This window comes from Sclerotinia sclerotiorum, genomic scaffold, assembly GCF_000146945.2.
Source record: "Sclerotinia sclerotiorum 1980 UF-70 scaffold_4 genomic scaffold, whole genome shotgun sequence".
NCBI lineage: Eukaryota > Fungi > Ascomycota > Leotiomycetes > Helotiales > Sclerotiniaceae > Sclerotinia > Sclerotinia sclerotiorum.
Genome location: NW_001820832.1, coordinates 767,891 through 785,095, shown reverse-complemented (window position 1 = coordinate 785,095; position 17,205 = coordinate 767,891). Strand labels below are relative to the sequence as shown.

At 42.5% G+C, this 17,205-nt stretch overlaps 4 protein-coding genes across 4 annotated transcripts; 1 reads left to right on the top strand and 3 right to left on the bottom strand.

Moving 5' to 3' along the window:
* Positions 1 to 894: 894 nt before the first annotated feature.
* On the bottom strand, positions 895 to 1,474 carry SS1G_03384 (predicted protein; the record flags this gene model as incomplete). Its single annotated transcript, XM_001595245.1, has 2 exons — positions 895 to 1,046; positions 1,423 to 1,474. 2 exons carry the CDS (start codon positions 1,472 to 1,474, stop codon positions 895 to 897), a joined length of 204 nt encoding a protein of 67 aa, XP_001595295.1.
* A 1,323-nt stretch (positions 1,475 to 2,797) lies between these two features.
* SS1G_03383 (hypothetical protein) lies at positions 2,798 to 10,347 on the top strand (the record flags this gene model as incomplete). The annotated part of the gene is made up of 3 exons (XM_001595244.1): positions 2,798 to 2,947; positions 3,062 to 5,915; positions 6,014 to 10,347. 3 exons carry the CDS (start codon positions 2,798 to 2,800, stop codon positions 10,345 to 10,347), a joined length of 7,338 nt encoding a protein of 2,445 aa, XP_001595294.1.
* Positions 10,348 to 11,082: 735 nt separating this feature from the next.
* On the bottom strand, positions 11,083 to 11,661 carry SS1G_03382 (hypothetical protein; the record flags this gene model as incomplete). Its single annotated transcript, XM_001595243.1, has 2 exons — positions 11,083 to 11,503; positions 11,582 to 11,661. 2 exons carry the CDS (start codon positions 11,659 to 11,661, stop codon positions 11,083 to 11,085), a joined length of 501 nt encoding a protein of 166 aa, XP_001595293.1.
* A 2,822-nt stretch (positions 11,662 to 14,483) lies between these two features.
* SS1G_03381 (predicted protein) lies at positions 14,484 to 16,324 on the bottom strand (the record flags this gene model as incomplete). The annotated part of the gene is made up of 6 exons (XM_001595242.1): positions 14,484 to 14,555; positions 14,715 to 14,794; positions 15,305 to 15,428; positions 15,666 to 15,719; positions 15,910 to 15,938; positions 16,213 to 16,324. The coding sequence occupies 6 exons, from the start codon at positions 16,322 to 16,324 to the stop codon at positions 14,484 to 14,486; spliced, it is 471 nt and encodes a 156-aa protein (XP_001595292.1).
* Positions 16,325 to 17,205: the final 881 nt, after the last annotated feature.

The following is a 17,205-nucleotide window of genomic DNA, read 5'->3' as shown; positions in this document are numbered from 1 at the left end:
GGGCATTAAGCATTTCAAAACTCCAAAAAAAAAACTACTACCGAAATACCACCTTCAAAGTTCAAGGACGTACATAGCGGGGAGAATCCGATCATTTTTTCAACTTCTCCATTATTTCCAGCTCTCGTGTTCATCATTTTTGATGCCCCTCTGTGGACCAACTACACTTACTCTACAGCCTCAAAGGCATTTCATCCACTTCGGTTTCCCATGTTCAAGGTAGGTAGGGCATAAGGTTTGTCCTTTTCCGATTTTATTGTTGAACGATGAGTTTGATTCCGACTATGACGGTGAAGCCACTTGAACATACGAGATGGAGTGGATTTCGAGAGTAGGCCGTCGGTGAGACCGTATTTACCCTCTTCCAATTGATAATACTGCGACGAATTTATGTAAGCTTTATTGGCAAATGAGGACATTGAAAAAAATCGAGGCAAGGGAGAAAAGCATTAGGAGGAGAAGGAAAAAGCAATGTGAGCTAAGAGGAAAAAGGAGGTACCCCTGCAGGCTTCCCCTTTCTTCCTGCAATGCAGCGTAATCTTTTGCATAATCTTTTATACTCTGGAATATTTCCTTGTGTTGTCAAATTTAACCAAATCTTGTTGGAATCTTCTTCAGGATCGACTTTCTACTGCATTCGCCTTGATTTATTAATAATCTCGAATTCTGTTTGGCTAGAGAAATTCCTACTGGAGAAATCTTTACTTTTTTTTCTATTTACAAAACGGCATCGCGGCAAGTAGAAAATCAGGAGTTGCTTCGGCTATCCTAAAAACTAGTACACTCACTGTATGTAGCTACCTCCCTCATCTAGGTAGTTTATCTCGCTGATCCCCTTAAATTTTTTTTCTTGAACCTTTTCGACTTCTGCTTATTAAATACTCGTAAGAGGCCTCACAAACAAGGTAATGGGCCAGGAACTTCATTGAATCGTGGTTGGTGCACTTTACCTTCTCTATCGACTTTACCTTCCCTATCGATGTTTTCCCGCCACACCTTAATTGAACGTGTGATTTTGCTGCAACTTTGCACACCCCCATGCTTATCTCCGTCCATTCATGTTGTAACGTTCGTGACTTGCCAAATGTTCCTGGCCGGCAAGGTTATCCGTTGCTATTGATAGAGATTCGTCCCATCTACCTCCCATCCCATCAATGGGCACCAAAAAATTACAAAGATGGCACCCAGGGTATCTGGATTTACAACGCAAAATTACATTGGAGGTGTTTTTACACTCCGCTCCGTACACCACATGTGAATCTCTGTAAGATGGTTTATGGGCCTTTACGGGACACAAGTTTGATCTTTTGAGTTCACTTGCAACGCGAAAACTTTTCACTCAGGGACGAATCGTATTCAGCCAACGTTGTGTTCACTCACTGTGGATACGATGCCATCTATGTACTGATTCTACTCGCTTACTTGGCCTAACTTTCCTCCGTAGATATTTTACACCCTGACGATAAAGAGTCATTGTTCATTAGTAATCGTTCTTTAGCGAGCATATACTTTCAAATATTATATTGTACGTATCAGAATTTCGCAAAAGTAGCGTGGGAAACCTCGTATCTTCCTTTTACCAATCCCTGATCACTGTCTCCTTATACGGAAAGATACCCATGCTCGGCGTCGGAGTTCTCAGGGAAAGTTATTCCTTCCAAAGCCCCGGTATGTGGCTGTTCTAAACCCAGCCAACTTTTAGCTTTTTGTTCAAGTTAAGGCTGTTTTTTTATATTTTGTGGTTACACGAGAGAAAGCCGTGTTCAACTGTGCCTTTAATCTACCGGCGAACAATCCTTTGAACCGGACGACTGTCTAACTCAAGTAACACAGCGTGCGGATAGCTAGCTAAGGCTTATCATGAGAAGGATTAACCAGGCCATTGTGGTGGTTGTTAGAAAGATCCCTAATTTATTTGGTAAAGTTCAGGGCGGCATGAGAGACTAAATTTATTTGAGTTAGACGGAAAGTCAAACTATCATGGTGGATGTATTTAAAATACCACATCAGGCGTTATCTCTCCATTTCCTCATATTTCATTGGTCGTAAAGCACCCACGGAGAATAATAATGGAGCCCGTGTTTGGGGGATACACCTGTTATTAAATGGATCAAAGTTGGTCCCCACTACTTCACTCTCTTTGAGGTACTGGCTCGTCCAATGACGCCCATATGGATTACCCCTGGAACCAAGACTTTCGTGCTCTGAACCAGCATATGGCAGCTCGTGTCAAATATTAAGTTTACTGCCTTATTAGTCGCATTCTGTTCCATTTCTAGAATGGCTTGGGATCAAAATATTGCGTCTTAACCTTGGATAGTAAGCTTTCAGGCATCCGATATGCTCAGGAAAAGTAAGATCGACTTCTAGGGGGCAACACCGAGAATAGTTGTTGGTTGTCCTTAGTTCAAAGTGATCTTTTACACATCCTCACTTCAGCCTCTTACCTCTTGCTTGTTCAACTTCAAGCAACTCATCATCTACACATCTTTAAGCTCTTTTTGTCAATCTGCGATTGCGGTCGACTCCCACGCTCGTTATTTCTTATTTTTGCCCGCGGTCACTTGTTGTACTTTGTCTTAAGAAACGGACTCAAAATAGCATTGCTTATCTGTGAATACCATACAAGCAAGCCCACACACTCCCTGGAAATTTTTGGAGGAACCCCTAATATATTGCTGGCTCGAACAGATTGAATTCTGAAAAACTTCTCATACCACTTGGGCAAAATTTGATGAACAATAATTCATGATTTTGGTCACTTGAGTATCGTATCTGGCCGGTTTCGTTTGTCACCATGTTCGCGCGAAATTTCGTTGTACTGTGCAGCGTCTTGTTGAATACACAGGTCAATGCATTGCGTTACGAGAAAGAATATGTTGGCTATAACCTGAATACGAATGAGTCGGCGACATCACCTTTTGATTATTCTGGAAAATGGGACGGAGTATGTCAACATTCATTTCCCTCGACGAGTCAGGAAATCTCCTCAACCCCATATTTTACCCACGATGAACTCATTGTAATTCGAGGATGCATAGGCTAACTTCTCTTCTCGTAGCATGAATTCTTCCCATCACCCGAGAATTGGCGTTTCCCTTTCTATTCCTTCTTCTTAGACAAATTCGTTAATGGAGATCCAACCAACGATGACATTAATGGTACTCATTTCGAAACCGATTTCATGCAAACCCAATTACGACATGGCGGTGATCTTCAGGGTCTCATTGATAGTCTGGATTATATACAAGGAATGGGTGTAAAGGGAATCTATATCGCCGGAAGTCCTATGATCAATATGCCCTGGGGTGCGGATCAGTATTCTCCTTTGGATTTTAGTCTTCTCGATCAACATTTTGGAGATATCGATATGTGGAGGAAAACCACCACTGCCATCCACGACAGGGGAATGTATGTTATTCTCGACAATACTATGGGAACCATGGGGGATTTGATCGCTTTTAAAGGTTACGAGAACTCTTCGACCCCATTTACTCTAGTCGAGCACGAAGTTCTTTGGCGTGACCCAAACCGTCAATATTTGGATTTTGCCTTCGGCGAGAAGTACAATAAAACTTGCAACTACCCTAGGTTTTGGCTTGATGATGGATATACCGTCAAGGATGATGTCACGGATCTCATGAATGGTTGCTATGATTCCGAATTTGATCAATATGGTGATACCGAAGCTTTTGGTGTCTTTCCCGATTGGCAGCGTCAATTATCAAAGTTTGCCTCTGTCCAGGATCGTTTGAGAGAATGGCTCCCTTCTGTAAGAACCAAAATCGAGATCTTCACTTGCATGATCATCCTACAACTAGACATCGATGGACTGCGTGTGGACAAAGCAACTCAGATTACGGTCGATGCATTGGGAAGTTTTAGTCACGCGGTTAGGGAATGCGCACTATCTGTGAATAAGGAGAATTTCATGGTTACCGGTGAAATTACTGGTGGTAACACTTTTGGTAGTATTTACCTTGGGCGTGGACGTCAACCTGATATGCTACCGCCTAGCATTCCAGATGCGGTCAAAATGACCTCCAATTCCAGTTTATCATACTTCATCCGTGATCCTGGCCAAAACGCTCTCGACTCTGCTGCTTTCCACTACACTGTTTATCGCACGCTGACTAGATTCTTGGGAATGGATGGAAACTTGGAGAGTGGATACGATGCACCCCCTAACTGGGTAGAAATGTGGAACATAATGCTCCAAACGAACGATTTTATCAACCCCAATACTGGAGTCTTTGATCCAAGACACATGTACGGAACTAGCAATCAAGATGTTTTCAGATGGCCAGCTATCCAGAATGGAACTCAAAAGCAACTTTTAGCCCTGTTCATTACCACTATACACATGCCTGGTATACCTTTACTTCTGTGGGGTGAAGAGCAAGCCTTTTATGTCTTGGACAACACGGCCGACAATTATCTATTCGGTCGACAAGCTATGTCACCTTCTCAAGCATGGCAAACTCACGGATGCTACACCCTCGGTAGTGGTACCTATTATAAATATCCCATGGATTCTTGCACGCGCGGTTGTCATGATGATTGGAATAGTCGTGATCATAGAGATCCATCCCACCCAGTTCGAAATATCATCAAGGCGATGTTCCAAATGCGAGCCAATTTCCCGGTCTTGAACGATGGGTGGTATTTGCAACAACTCTCCAACCAGACATACGAAATCTTATTACCCGGTAGCAACGGTACAGCCACTGAAACCGGAATGTGGAGTACTTTGCGAGGTCAATATGATGGTATTCAGGATTTTTCCAAGGCTGGTGGCCAGGCAAACCAGTCTGTTTGGCTGGTTTACCACAACGTTTATGATACAGTAACTTACAATTTCGATTGTAGTAGCAACGACTCCCTGGTTGCTCCCTTCGTTAGTGGCACCACAGTCAAGAACCTGTTCTATCCTTATGAAGAGGTCACGTTAAAAGCAGGACCTTTCCAGTTAGGAATTGCAAATCAAACAGGCTTCAATGGCTGCCTTGACAGCGTCACCCTGGTTATGTACGAATATAAGGCATATGTGCCAAAGGATACCTGGGTTGGACCTTCACCTATGATAACTGCGTTCTCTCCAGGACATGATGCAAGACTTACCTCGGCAGTTGCTCCCGGGCAACAAGAAACCATCGAGATTCAAATCGATTTCAGTGACGAAATGAAGTGTTCCGATATTCTTTCGGGCATGGTAATATCCTCTAAGACAGAGGATGGAACGGTTGCAAAATTAGCCAATGCTACCGGTGAATACTCTTGCACATTACTTCCTAACCCAGTTAATGTCACCGACTTCGTTGGATCGATTCCCACTCGTTGGAGTTTCAAAGGTAACCTTACCAATGTGTCTAACGGTGTCCATTCTATTACACTCACCAACGTCACGAGTGCCTCTGGAAATTCTTCAACTGGATCAACAGATACATTTTTAATTCGCGTTGGACAAGTTGACAACCCTCTGGTTTTCCCTGGCTCTGCAAATTATACACGACAGTTGCTCCACAAGCACGACAATGGTACTTTGTACGTCAGTCACAAAGCTGCTGGAGCAGATTTATTCAAGTACTCCTTGAATTGGGGAACTTCGTGGTCCGAATGGTTGCCATACGCTGGTGGAAACACAACGCTGGAAAAACAGCCCTGGAGTGGTACAAGCAAACAAAAATGGGAGGGAGAGCACGTCATCATGCAATATTGGAGTAAACTCACTGGCAGCAGTGATGTTGTACAACATTCTGATCTTGAGACAAATACATATTCGCGTCGTCTTCCGCATCTGTTCGCCAATGGTCCATTTAACCAATATGGATATGATACTGGTCTTGAAAATGAATTCAGCTTGAATAAGGAGAACAGTCTCTGGGAATTCAAATTTATGACTGAATGGCCAGCTGGTAAGTCGTAGATTCTGCTGACTTTCAAGATTAATTGCTAACAATTTCTAGTCATGCAAGTAAAATGTTTGTGGGTATGAATCCTGATGGTCAGCCAGATCAAACTGTTGTCATGGGAGACATCGACCTTGACAATATCCTTGACCGCATGCCTCCTTCGTCGCTTTCCACGGCACTTATTAACATAACACGTGTACCTCCATCACCATATCTCGGTTACAAAGTTGCAATCGACGATGGAAATTATAGATACTATCAAATTCCCTATGGAAACCGTTCATACCAAGTGTTGATGGTGGTCCTTTTCTGGATTGTTCCTGTCCTCACTGGTGGTCTCAGTATCTGGCTCTTCATGAAATCTTTCTACGCCGTCAAGCTCAACAGTGTTGGTGTCAAGGAGACAAAGAACTACATTCCACTGGCCATTCGCAGAAAGTTGAAGAGGGATAAAGATGACCATAACGAGAAAGAAATGACTGTTATGGGAGGACTACACTCCATGTTTCACGAAAACGCTACTCAGCTTGGACTCCAAGCTGACCCTGTATCTACTGGAAGACGAACTGTGCTTATCGCTACCATGGAATACGATATCGAAGATTGGGCAATCAAGATCAAGATTGGTGGTCTCGGTGTCATGGCACAATTGATGGGAAAGAATTTGGGTCATCAAGATCTCATCTGGGTTGTTCCTTGTGTTGGTGGAATTGACTATCCTGTTGATCAACCAGCTGAACCTATGGATGTCACGATCCTTGGAAATTCCTACACTATTCAAGTTCAGTACCATGTTCTGCGAAACATTACTTACGTTCTTCTCGATGCACCAGTCTTCAGAGCTCAATCTAAATCCGAGCCGTACCCAGCTCGTATGGATGATTTAGACTCAGCCGTCTACTACAGTGCCTGGAATCAATGTATCGCTCTTACTATCAAACGTTTCCCTGTCGATTTGTACCACATCAACGATTACCACGGAGCCGTTGCACCAGTCCATCTTCTTCCAGAAACCATTCCATGTTGTTTGTCCCTTCACAACGCTGAGTTCCAAGGTTTATGGCCAATGCGTAACCAAAAGGAAAGATCCGAAGTTTGTCAAGTTTACAATATTCCCGAAGAGGTCGCTATCAAGTATGTTCAATTCGGAGATGTGTTCAATTTACTCCACGCCGGTAGTTCTTATCTTAGAATTCATCAAAAGGGTTTCGGTGCCGTTGGTGTCAGTAAGAAATACGGAAAGCGTTCTTGGGCAAGATATCCTATTTTCTGGGGATTGAGTAAAATTGGTAACCTTCCTAACCCTGATCCTTCTGATACTGGAGACTGGAGCGGTGCCCAAGACTCATTGGCCAAGACAACTGTCAACCAGGATTTCGAAGCTCAGAGAGGTGAGCTCAAAAGACAAGCTCAGGAATGGGCTGGTCTTGAGCAAAACCCTAAAGCTGAGCTCTTGGTTTTCGTCGGTAGATGGTCCATGCAGAAGGGTATCGATTTGATTGCTGATGTTATGCCCGCTGTTTTGGAGGAAAATCCAAATGTCCAACTTATTTGCGTTGGTCCTGTTATTGATCTTTACGGAAAATTCGCCGCCCTGAAATTAGATGTCATGATGACGAAATACAAGGGTCGTGTCTTCAGTAAACCCGAGTTCACTGCTCTTCCACCATTCATCTTCTCCGGAGCAGAATTCGCCTTGATTCCATCCAGAGATGAGCCTTTCGGACTTGTCGCTGTCGAGTTTGGTAGAAAGGGAGCTTTGGGTATCGGTGCCCGTGTCGGTGGTCTTGGTCAAATGCCTGGTTGGTGGTTCACTGTCGAGTCTACTACGACAACACATATGCTTCATCAATTCAAACAAGCCATCAAAGAAGCCTTGGCCTCAAAGTTGGAGACTCGTCAAATCATGAGAGCACGATCCGCCAAACAACGTTTCCCAGTCGCACAATGGGTTACTGATCTCGAGACATTGCAAAGTAAAGCTATTAAAATCCACGACAGGGAAGAAGCAAAACACAGCGGTAGACCAAGATCTAGGGGACGAGAAGGATCAAACCTCTTGTACTCTTCCGCTAAGAGAGTGTCTAGTTTTAATACCAGTTTGGCTAGTACATCACAACTTGACGTTGCTAGTACTATTGGAGGTTCCACAAGACCATCCTCTCCAACTCGCGTTGAAAAGCCAGCAGCTGGAGGACTTAGCCGAAAGCTTTCTCTAGGATACCGGGCTGGTCCAGGACATCGCCCGAACAAGAAGGGGTACAATGAGGGCGAGGGATCGTTCCAAGCAGGAGGTCCGGGTACAGTCGACGAAGGACTGACTGATGTGGATGAAGACTCTGATGATGACGATGACCAAGTCCGTGACGACATATACGACGAATACGTCCTCACACCTGAAGAATTAGAAGCTCAGAGACAACAAGAGCAATGGAAAGGACGGTCTGATAGTCCTGCCGGCGGCGCCTTCCTCGCACCACAACCAGGATATTTGGACTCCCCACGCCGAAGTCCAAATGCTAATACTGCCAGTTTACATATTAATGATTCTGAATTATCGTTGCCACGACTCAAGGATGGTTCAAATATTTATTCCACTCACTCGATACCTGGTTCGCCGGGTTTGGAGTCACCAGGAGCGCATGAGTCTTTGCTCCCACCTCCTTCTGTCTTTGGTGAAAACAATGCAAACAGAGCTTCCATGCTTAGTTTGAGTTCAGTTATTGGAGACAAAACTGATTTCAAACTCCAAAAGGTCGATCCATTCTTCACTGATACCCAAGGAGAATACTACCAACAATTTGCCAAGAATCTTGATACTTTGGATGGAAAGAACAGTGAAACAGCATTGTGTATCGAAGAATACCTTATGAAATCCGAAAAGAAATGGTTCGATAGATTCCGTGATGCAAGATTAGGAAGAAACTCTGTTGCACCTGCATTTTCTGCCCTAGGCAGTGGACGAAAATCCCACGACAGCCGCGGACGATCCAACAGCCAAGATAGCTTCACAAATGATACCATTGTCCACTCGAGGCAAAACTCCAGTCAAGACGACATGGCACTCACAGGTGGTTCTGCCAATGACCAGTTCTTGCTTGGCAAAGACTATAAACCACCTACAGGTCTGCGTCTAGTCATGCAATATCGCTTCTTTGATTGGCCCGTCTATTCATTCTTACTCGCCTTTGGTCAAATCATCGCTGCTAATTCTTATCAAATAACACTTCTTACTGGTACTGTGGGTCAAACTGCAGAGAAACTTTACATCACGGCAACCATCTATCTCGTTACTTCTATCATGTGGTGGGAAGTTTTCTCCTTCTTCAAGTCAATCTACGTCCTCAGTGTCCCATTCATCTTCTACGGATTAGCCTTTTTCCTCCTCGGTATGGCTCCTTTCGTTTCCAGTACTGATGGCAGAGGTTGGGTCCAAAATGTTGCTACTGGTATCTATGCTGTGGCCGCATCCTCAGGAAGTATATTCTTCGCGTTGAACTTTGGAGACGAAGGAGGAGCCCCCGTCAAAGCCTGGGTATTCCGCTCCTGTATCATTCAAGGAACACAACAAGCTTACGTCGTCATTCTCTGGTTCTGGGGAAGTTACCTCAACAGACGACAAGCCGATGGTCTCGGAGCCTCTTTCACATCTGCCAGTCCCAAGATGTCCGCTGTCGTGATTCCGATTGCCATTCTCATGTGGGTGGTTGGCCTGGTCACTTTCCTTGGATTGCCGGAATATTATCGACAAGCTCCTGGAAAAGTTCCTTCTTTCTATGCCTCGCTCTTCAGACGTAAGATTGTCATGTGGTTCTTCGTTACGGTCCTCATTCAGAATTTCTTCCTCTCGACGCTCTATGGTCGTAACTGGCTTTACCTCTTCTCATCCAACCATGCTCCTACATGGGCTATTATTCTTCTCATCATCTTCTTCTTTGGATTCCTATGGGCAATGTTCCTCTGGTTCTTTGCAATCTTGAGTAAAGATCACAGTTGGGTTCTACCAATTTTCGCCATCGGTCTCGGAGCCCCTAGATGGTGTCAAATGCTTTGGTCTTGCAGTCCTATGGGACAATATGTACCATGGGTTGGTGGTGGTCTCGCTAGCGCCATCTTCTCAAGATCTTTGTGGCTTTGGCTCGGTATGCTCGATGCACTTCAAGGTGTTGGATTCGGTATGCTTTTGCTTCAAACACTTACTCGTGTCCACATCGCTTTCACTCTCATTGCTGCTCAAGTTTTGGGATCAATAGCTACTATGGTAGCGAGAGCCTGTGCACCGAATAATATAGGACCGGGTCCCATTTTCCCTGATTTCAGTGATGGAGCTGGTGGTTTGGGTAATGCATGGTTTTGGGTTGGATTATTATTACAACTGGTAATTTGTGGAGGATTTTTCACATTCTTTAGAAAGGAGCAACTTAGCAAACCTTAGAGCTTTGTTGCATTTCTTTTGGTTGGTTGTTGGTGTGCCGAGCAATTGTTGGATGAGTTGTGTAAATGCATGTTGGGTGGATGTGGTGCACGATTGAGGCGTTTTCATCTTGTATAAAATGGTGCAGATTTGGACGGAAATATTGTATTTGGACATACCCCTTTGGTGGAATGGCAAGTAAAGATTTTGAATGATGGAAATGATACAGAGCACAAATAGACTTTTGATTTTGAACATTTTCGCAATTTACAGCAGGCAGGATTTGGTGGAGGGTTTTGGGAGGAGAGCATAATTTTTTCTTGTCTATTTGAGATGTGGATTGGCATAATATACTTAGCTGAGATATAACTTAAAGTCTAATGAACTTCTTACATATATATGGTGTTCTTGTTGCATGTTTTCATGGTGACAAGCACCTGGTTGAATCTTATTTACGTTTCTTTATATGTTCGCTGGGGCAGTTGGGGAACTGTGGAAGGGTTCTACTGTTTAGGAACATCTTCAATATACACTTCCTGAAAGCACGACATGGGCAAATTAAAAGGTATAGAACCATGGCAGTGCATTATGTGTCTTGGAAGGTAAACTTTATTTCAACAGCTACTAACCCAAAGGGTATCTCAATGAACAATTTGGATTCTATGCACAACATCTTATTACATCCATCCATTCATCATAAACTCATTTAACGCATCACATCATATGTCCAACACCATCCATCCCATTCACCATCAATTACATCATACCTACAGCCCCCAACCCAACCGCAAGAGCAACACCCATAGCACCTACAGCTGGCACTCCTGTAGCCGCAGCTCCAGCTCCCTTACTCGTCTGAGTAGCCACCTTACTAAAAACACTACTCTCAACCTTATGAACTTCACTCAGGTAGCTACTGATAGCCTTCTGGGCATCCTTAGGCGCCTTCTTGGTAAACCAATCCGCGGTAGCTACTTGCTCGTAGTAGTATCCGCTCTTCAAGATAGAACCTTGGAGGGAGCTAGGTGCTGCGGAGATAACGGCATTTTCGAATGAGGTGAAGGCGGCGGCGGTGGTCCAGGCGTGGTCTATGGAGGCGAGGGCAGTGGCTAGGGTGGAAGAGGCACCGGCTGGGAGGGTGGGTGTATGGAGAAAGAAACTGGAGATTACGGATTCACTGGATGGATGGGGGATGAGTTAGTATCTTTGTGGTTGGCTGTTTTGTGGAAAGGAGGGTGTTCTGGGAAAGACGTACACGTTGACACTGGTTTTGTCAGCGTTGACCACAGCGGGTGCGGCAATGGCGAAGAGAATGGAAGCGAATGAGAACTTCATTTTGATATGTTGTATGTAACTGTTCTAGGAACTTGGATGATGTTTGATAACAGACTTTCTATCTCAAGGATAAGTAATTCACAAAAAATGTAGAGATAAACTCAAAATTCTAAATTTTCCAAACTATCAAAAGTAACGGAAACGATATTCTTGCTTTATATATGAATCTCAGTTCCCCAGCACAATAGCCATCGCATCATCACAATTCACCGCGGCGCAGTCTAGGCAGAGATTATCTTGTGGTATACCTAGTAGAATTGCTTACTGAAGTTTTTCAGTCAGGACCCATCAATATTGATATTCAATCAATAATCCTTCCAATCATCATCAACTGTACCTCTCTGCGCCGCACACCTGCATACGCGCCCTGTCACCAACCGCTGGTGATGGAAATTTTTATCTTTACCCGTTGAATTACAGTAGCTTCATTTGCTCCAATCAATCAATCTTGTAAGATCTTACTTCTTCGGTGAAGCTACCGAGTCAAATCAACCCCCTCTATAGGAATGCCAACGCCGCACCCTGAAAATCACTCAAGATTGCATCTCTCCATACATATTCCTCCCATTCATCAGCCGCATAATTCGGTAAGAACCTAAAATAATAAACTCAAGCCTAATAATTCTTTAATTCCGCATCCTAATTTTCCCCTTTATTTCATCAAGAATTACTCCGTAAAGCAGCGTTAATCAAGCTTCCAAGAACAGCATTAATCAAACATCAAACTGTCAAGTCCGGCTCGGAAATCTTTTCCGAGCTAGGCGCTACCTGGTAGTTTCTTCTGGTACAACAAGGGGTCAGGAACCCGCCCGCTTTGTTTTCTGGGCTGACTTGGAGACTACCTAGTCAAACTAGTGATTGTTTGGATAGTGAGGAAGTGGAGGATACAGGAATAGGAAATAGCTAGGTAAAGTCTAGTTTAGTGTTTAGATGTTCAACTCGTACTGTAGATATTTTACGTATCGCATAAGGAAGTTATAATTAAGGTGTAAAAAGATTCCGCCGAATCCCGAGTACTTAGGAATTCAAAGAGGGATTTCGTGGAGAGCTAGGGGATCGGGTAATGTTCGTGTAATTGTAATACGAGATCAGTTGGTTTGTTATGACTTATAACCATGGTTGATAAGAAATGGTTGGTTTGTCTAGGTAAGTAGTAGTTACAGATTTACAGTACGTGCTGTACTTGCAGACGGATATTGATCTACTTTTGAATAAGGGAGTGGAGATGGGATTCTTTGGAAGTTGGAACCTTTCTTTTGTTTTTTTACAGACTGAGGTGAGGTATCGAGTTTTTATTCTAGGGTCATGGTAGGTCCTTGGAAGGATTCATAGGAGAGATATGCAGGGTTATGAGAATTGTTTGTAAGATTTATTATAGGAAAAGTATTTTGACCCCTTAGCATTAATACTACTCTATCTTGAACTCGGGTTCGTAGTCCGATTACTATTGGTACCATAACTAGGTAGGTACCTATCTAATGAATGAATGAATGAAAACACGCAACCAACAATCCAAGATATTCTCCACCATGCCATAATCCAACAATGAGAAGTTCAAGTTCCCCTATCATAAATACACACATACATACATATCTCACTCGAGTACAAACCTAAAAGATTCTCAATCTTGGCATTTACATCGGGGTAATAATAAACCGGCTCTATACAGACAGAATCGGTTCAACAATTCATCCATGTAGAAATCGACCCAATAGGTTATCAAAACCACGCATCTCTTATATCTTTCAAATTCATACAGTCCTATCTACATATATACACCCTAGCATCTCATACCTACCCTTCCATGGATTCTCAAATAATAAATAGGTAAAATCCCAGATAATAAATACATAGCTTCTCTACCCGCAAAGAACTGGTAAACCCGCTTCTACCGCAATAAACCCACATCTCCTATCCCCTCGTAGTCCATCTATCACAACCCATCAACATCAACACATACCTTACCTATGTCACCTACATGAACCTCAAACATAGCACCACCACACACACCCATCCACCTCCCTCTAGCAAAAAGAAACATCAAAAAACCTTAAAAGTCTAATTAATTAAAGTATTTATTTAGGTAGTCAGTTAGTAATGATTAAAAGAGTAATAAACGGTAAAGATATGCAACAAATTTTCTTTTTCTATTTTCATGCCTATTTCAATTTCCAGTACTGTTTCAATTTCTTTTTTCAATATCTTCTTATTTCATGAAGTCATGAATGATATGATTTAAACAAGTGTTGTATATAGTCTATCTATTCAAGAATCAAGATGTGATGAGATGAGACTTCAGGTGATAATGTCCATACCCATAGGTAGTCAAAGTGCTTCAATATGTTTATTCAAATACAATATATTTTCTCGCGTGTATACTTACTACCTATTTCATTCCAATTCAATTTATGTTCATCTTCTAAGTCTACCTACCATTCTGCAAGAAAGTGAGAGTTTGGAAGAGTTCGAGCTAGCGACGACGAGAATTAATTTTTACTACCTACCTATGCAAAGGATCTTCACTATATGTAAGAATACTTTCCTACACCATCCCCCAACTAAATCTATTCTACTCTATTCCAGCGATTGGATATGTATATTATGTAGAGATATGAATAAGATGGAATTATAACACAGGAATATTTACGCAAGAATACGATATCACATTTGCATTGATTACAGTTTTGAAACTTATTTTGTGTTGTCGAGTTAGTTATTTTTTAAGATTATCCCCAATTGAATCATAATGAATTAGATTTCTTTTCCGCCTGCTGGAATTTATGTAGAGAAATAGATCGATCTTCCTCTATGCTCTCTTTTTCTTAGTCGTTTGCTTCGTGTGAACTATATATATCGTATACCACCATACCATTCTCATTCCTCTCCCTCACAACCTGTCATCTATTATCTCCCATTTACCATTTCCTATTTCCCATCTCCGTCTCCTATTTCCCATCTCCCCTCCCTAACTCCCATCACCAACCCAACCAAACCAAACCACTAACCACCAACATGCACCCACTCATCCACCCATCCACCTAAGAATCACAAACAAAATCAAACTCCGCATTCGAACTCGTCAAAACCTGAAAATTGGTCTGCGTAGCCGTACTTGTCGCCGCTAAACAGGAAGCTGAGTTTGTTGAAAGAAAAATATTAGCTCTTCCTTCTTCATGTTCCGCGCTCTGTACAATAAAATCAATCAATGTTGTGAATGCTTTCCCATCTGCGATCTTTCTCTTCTTCCCTTCATATTTGCTATTCAGCATTCGCTTTGCTGCATGTAAGCTGTGTTGGAAACCGGGACCTGCCCTGGTTTGTCGATCCATCTATCTCTAGTTCTCATAGCCAAGTCATAACTAGATAATCTTCCACAAACAAGTCCAGTACCTCATCTCACCTCACCTTATATCAACTCAAATCATACCACCTCAACAAACCCCCACCAGAACGCCCACAAAAAACAAAAACACAAACCCAAAATATCCAAAGCAAAACAACACAAAACTCCTCAACACAGAAAACAAACCAAAAACCCATTCTCTCGAATCCCCAAACCAAGAAGAAAATTCCTCAAAAACATCCCTCCGAGTTTGAGAAATCAAAACAGGAGAAGAAAAATTGAAAGATGGGGTGAACATACACTGTTGAGATTGACAAGCAGCTACAGTTAAATCCGGAGCTGCTTTTGCGGGATTATTGGCTGCGTCTTCGCATTTGTTGACTTGGTTTGCGCAGGAACGTGACATGGCGTCTGTGAAGGCTGGCTGTTGAGGAGGGAGGGATGTTAGATTTGGGTTTGGGGGTGGAAGGGATGGTTGTTTGAAGAGAAGGTGAGGTGATCATGAATGGATGGATGAGAAGAAAGAGGAGAGAAATTTTGAAAAGGGAAGTGGTAATAAACTGGATGGATTATGGAGGGAAAGATGTGAATATATGAGATGAGATAAAAGCAAATAGGAATAGAAGGGAAAGTAAAAGGAAAAGATGAGAAAAAAACTAACAAAAGTATCACCAGCAACCATAAAAGGTCTTGAATGATCTCCCGAATTAGTTATCTGTATCATATTCAAATTAGCATCTATCCTTTCACAACCATCTTAATCAGATATTTAATCCTCGAGGTTCTGCTTTCCCACCACCAAAGAATTTGAGTTGTAGGTATGAATGGTGAGATAACCATAAACAACGTAAAGAAAGGATGAAGGAGGTAAGCGAGCATGAACGAGAAGAAATAAATCTACATACCGGATCAGCTGTAACACCACCTAATGAACCTGTGAAGATCTAAATAGAAGTTAGTTAATGATAAAGACCACCAATTATTTTGAATCATGTCCGCCGAGTTTCTTGTCTCAGGTATCCTGTTCTTGCGCTTGCAGATGAAGTCTTCGATCCTGCTAATCTTGTGCCTTTGCTGATATCATATATCATACACCACAACTCCAATTCTATCCTCATATATCCGCGTGCACCATCGCATTTTTCTCTATCTTCTCTGTGCCCGACCTCTTCTCACACAATATTCTCATTCGTAATCCTCGTCTCCACCTCCTCTCATCTCGATACTTCCCCCTCCTCCATTCTCCACTCCCCCCCCCCCCACCCCCTCTTTCCCACACCCTCCCCCCAACATCATCTCCACCATCCAAATCCCGCCCATCACAAAACCAAAAAAAAACCCCCAAACCCGCAAAAAGAAACAAAAAAGAACTGAAAAGAAAAAAACAAACCTGCAAATTACTCAACGCCCTCCCTAACAATCTATTTCTCAACTGTCCTCCCAAATCCCCTACGAAATCCCCCTCAAATTCCCTCTCCAATCCCCACTAAGTTGTGCATCCGCATTCTGTACATTCGAATCCGGAGCATATGTTTGGATATTTCCCCATGTTAATCCTATTATTACCCATACGAGGGAGAGGATGAGTTTATTGAATTGCATTGTTTGTTTCTGTTTAGCGGATTTGAGGTATTTGCTTGCGATTGATGCGATTTGATTTCGAGAGTGTAGTAGGAGTAGTGTAGTATCTATCGTTTGCTATCGCAATTTGTCGATGCGATGAATAGATATGTATAAAGTATTATCGTAAATCCGTATCTATAAATCAGAAACTCAACGTCCGTCTTATTCGTGTATTCGTATATGGGTAGGTATGTAAAGTAGAATGAATAAAAATCCCATGAATCACTCCTCCAATCTCATCAATGCCAATCCCAATCCAATATTATCGAATCCAATCCTGGACAATATCACCAGCTCACTTCTTCACTTCAACTCCCAATCCTCAATTTCACCTGTAGTGTAGAACTTTACTTTACTTTGTAATAAATTAAAAAATTCCACAATCTCTTCGTTTCTCGTCATATAGACAGAGTAAGATCTTACATGTGAAGAAAGGAATAAAAATGTCAAAATAAATGATCAAAATTCAGATCTTTCAAGTTTTCACCCAAAGAAAAACAATCAGTAAACAAATAAACAAATCAACAAACAAATTCAATGGTCACCCCCTCCAAAAAAAGACCAGAAAGAGAGAAATA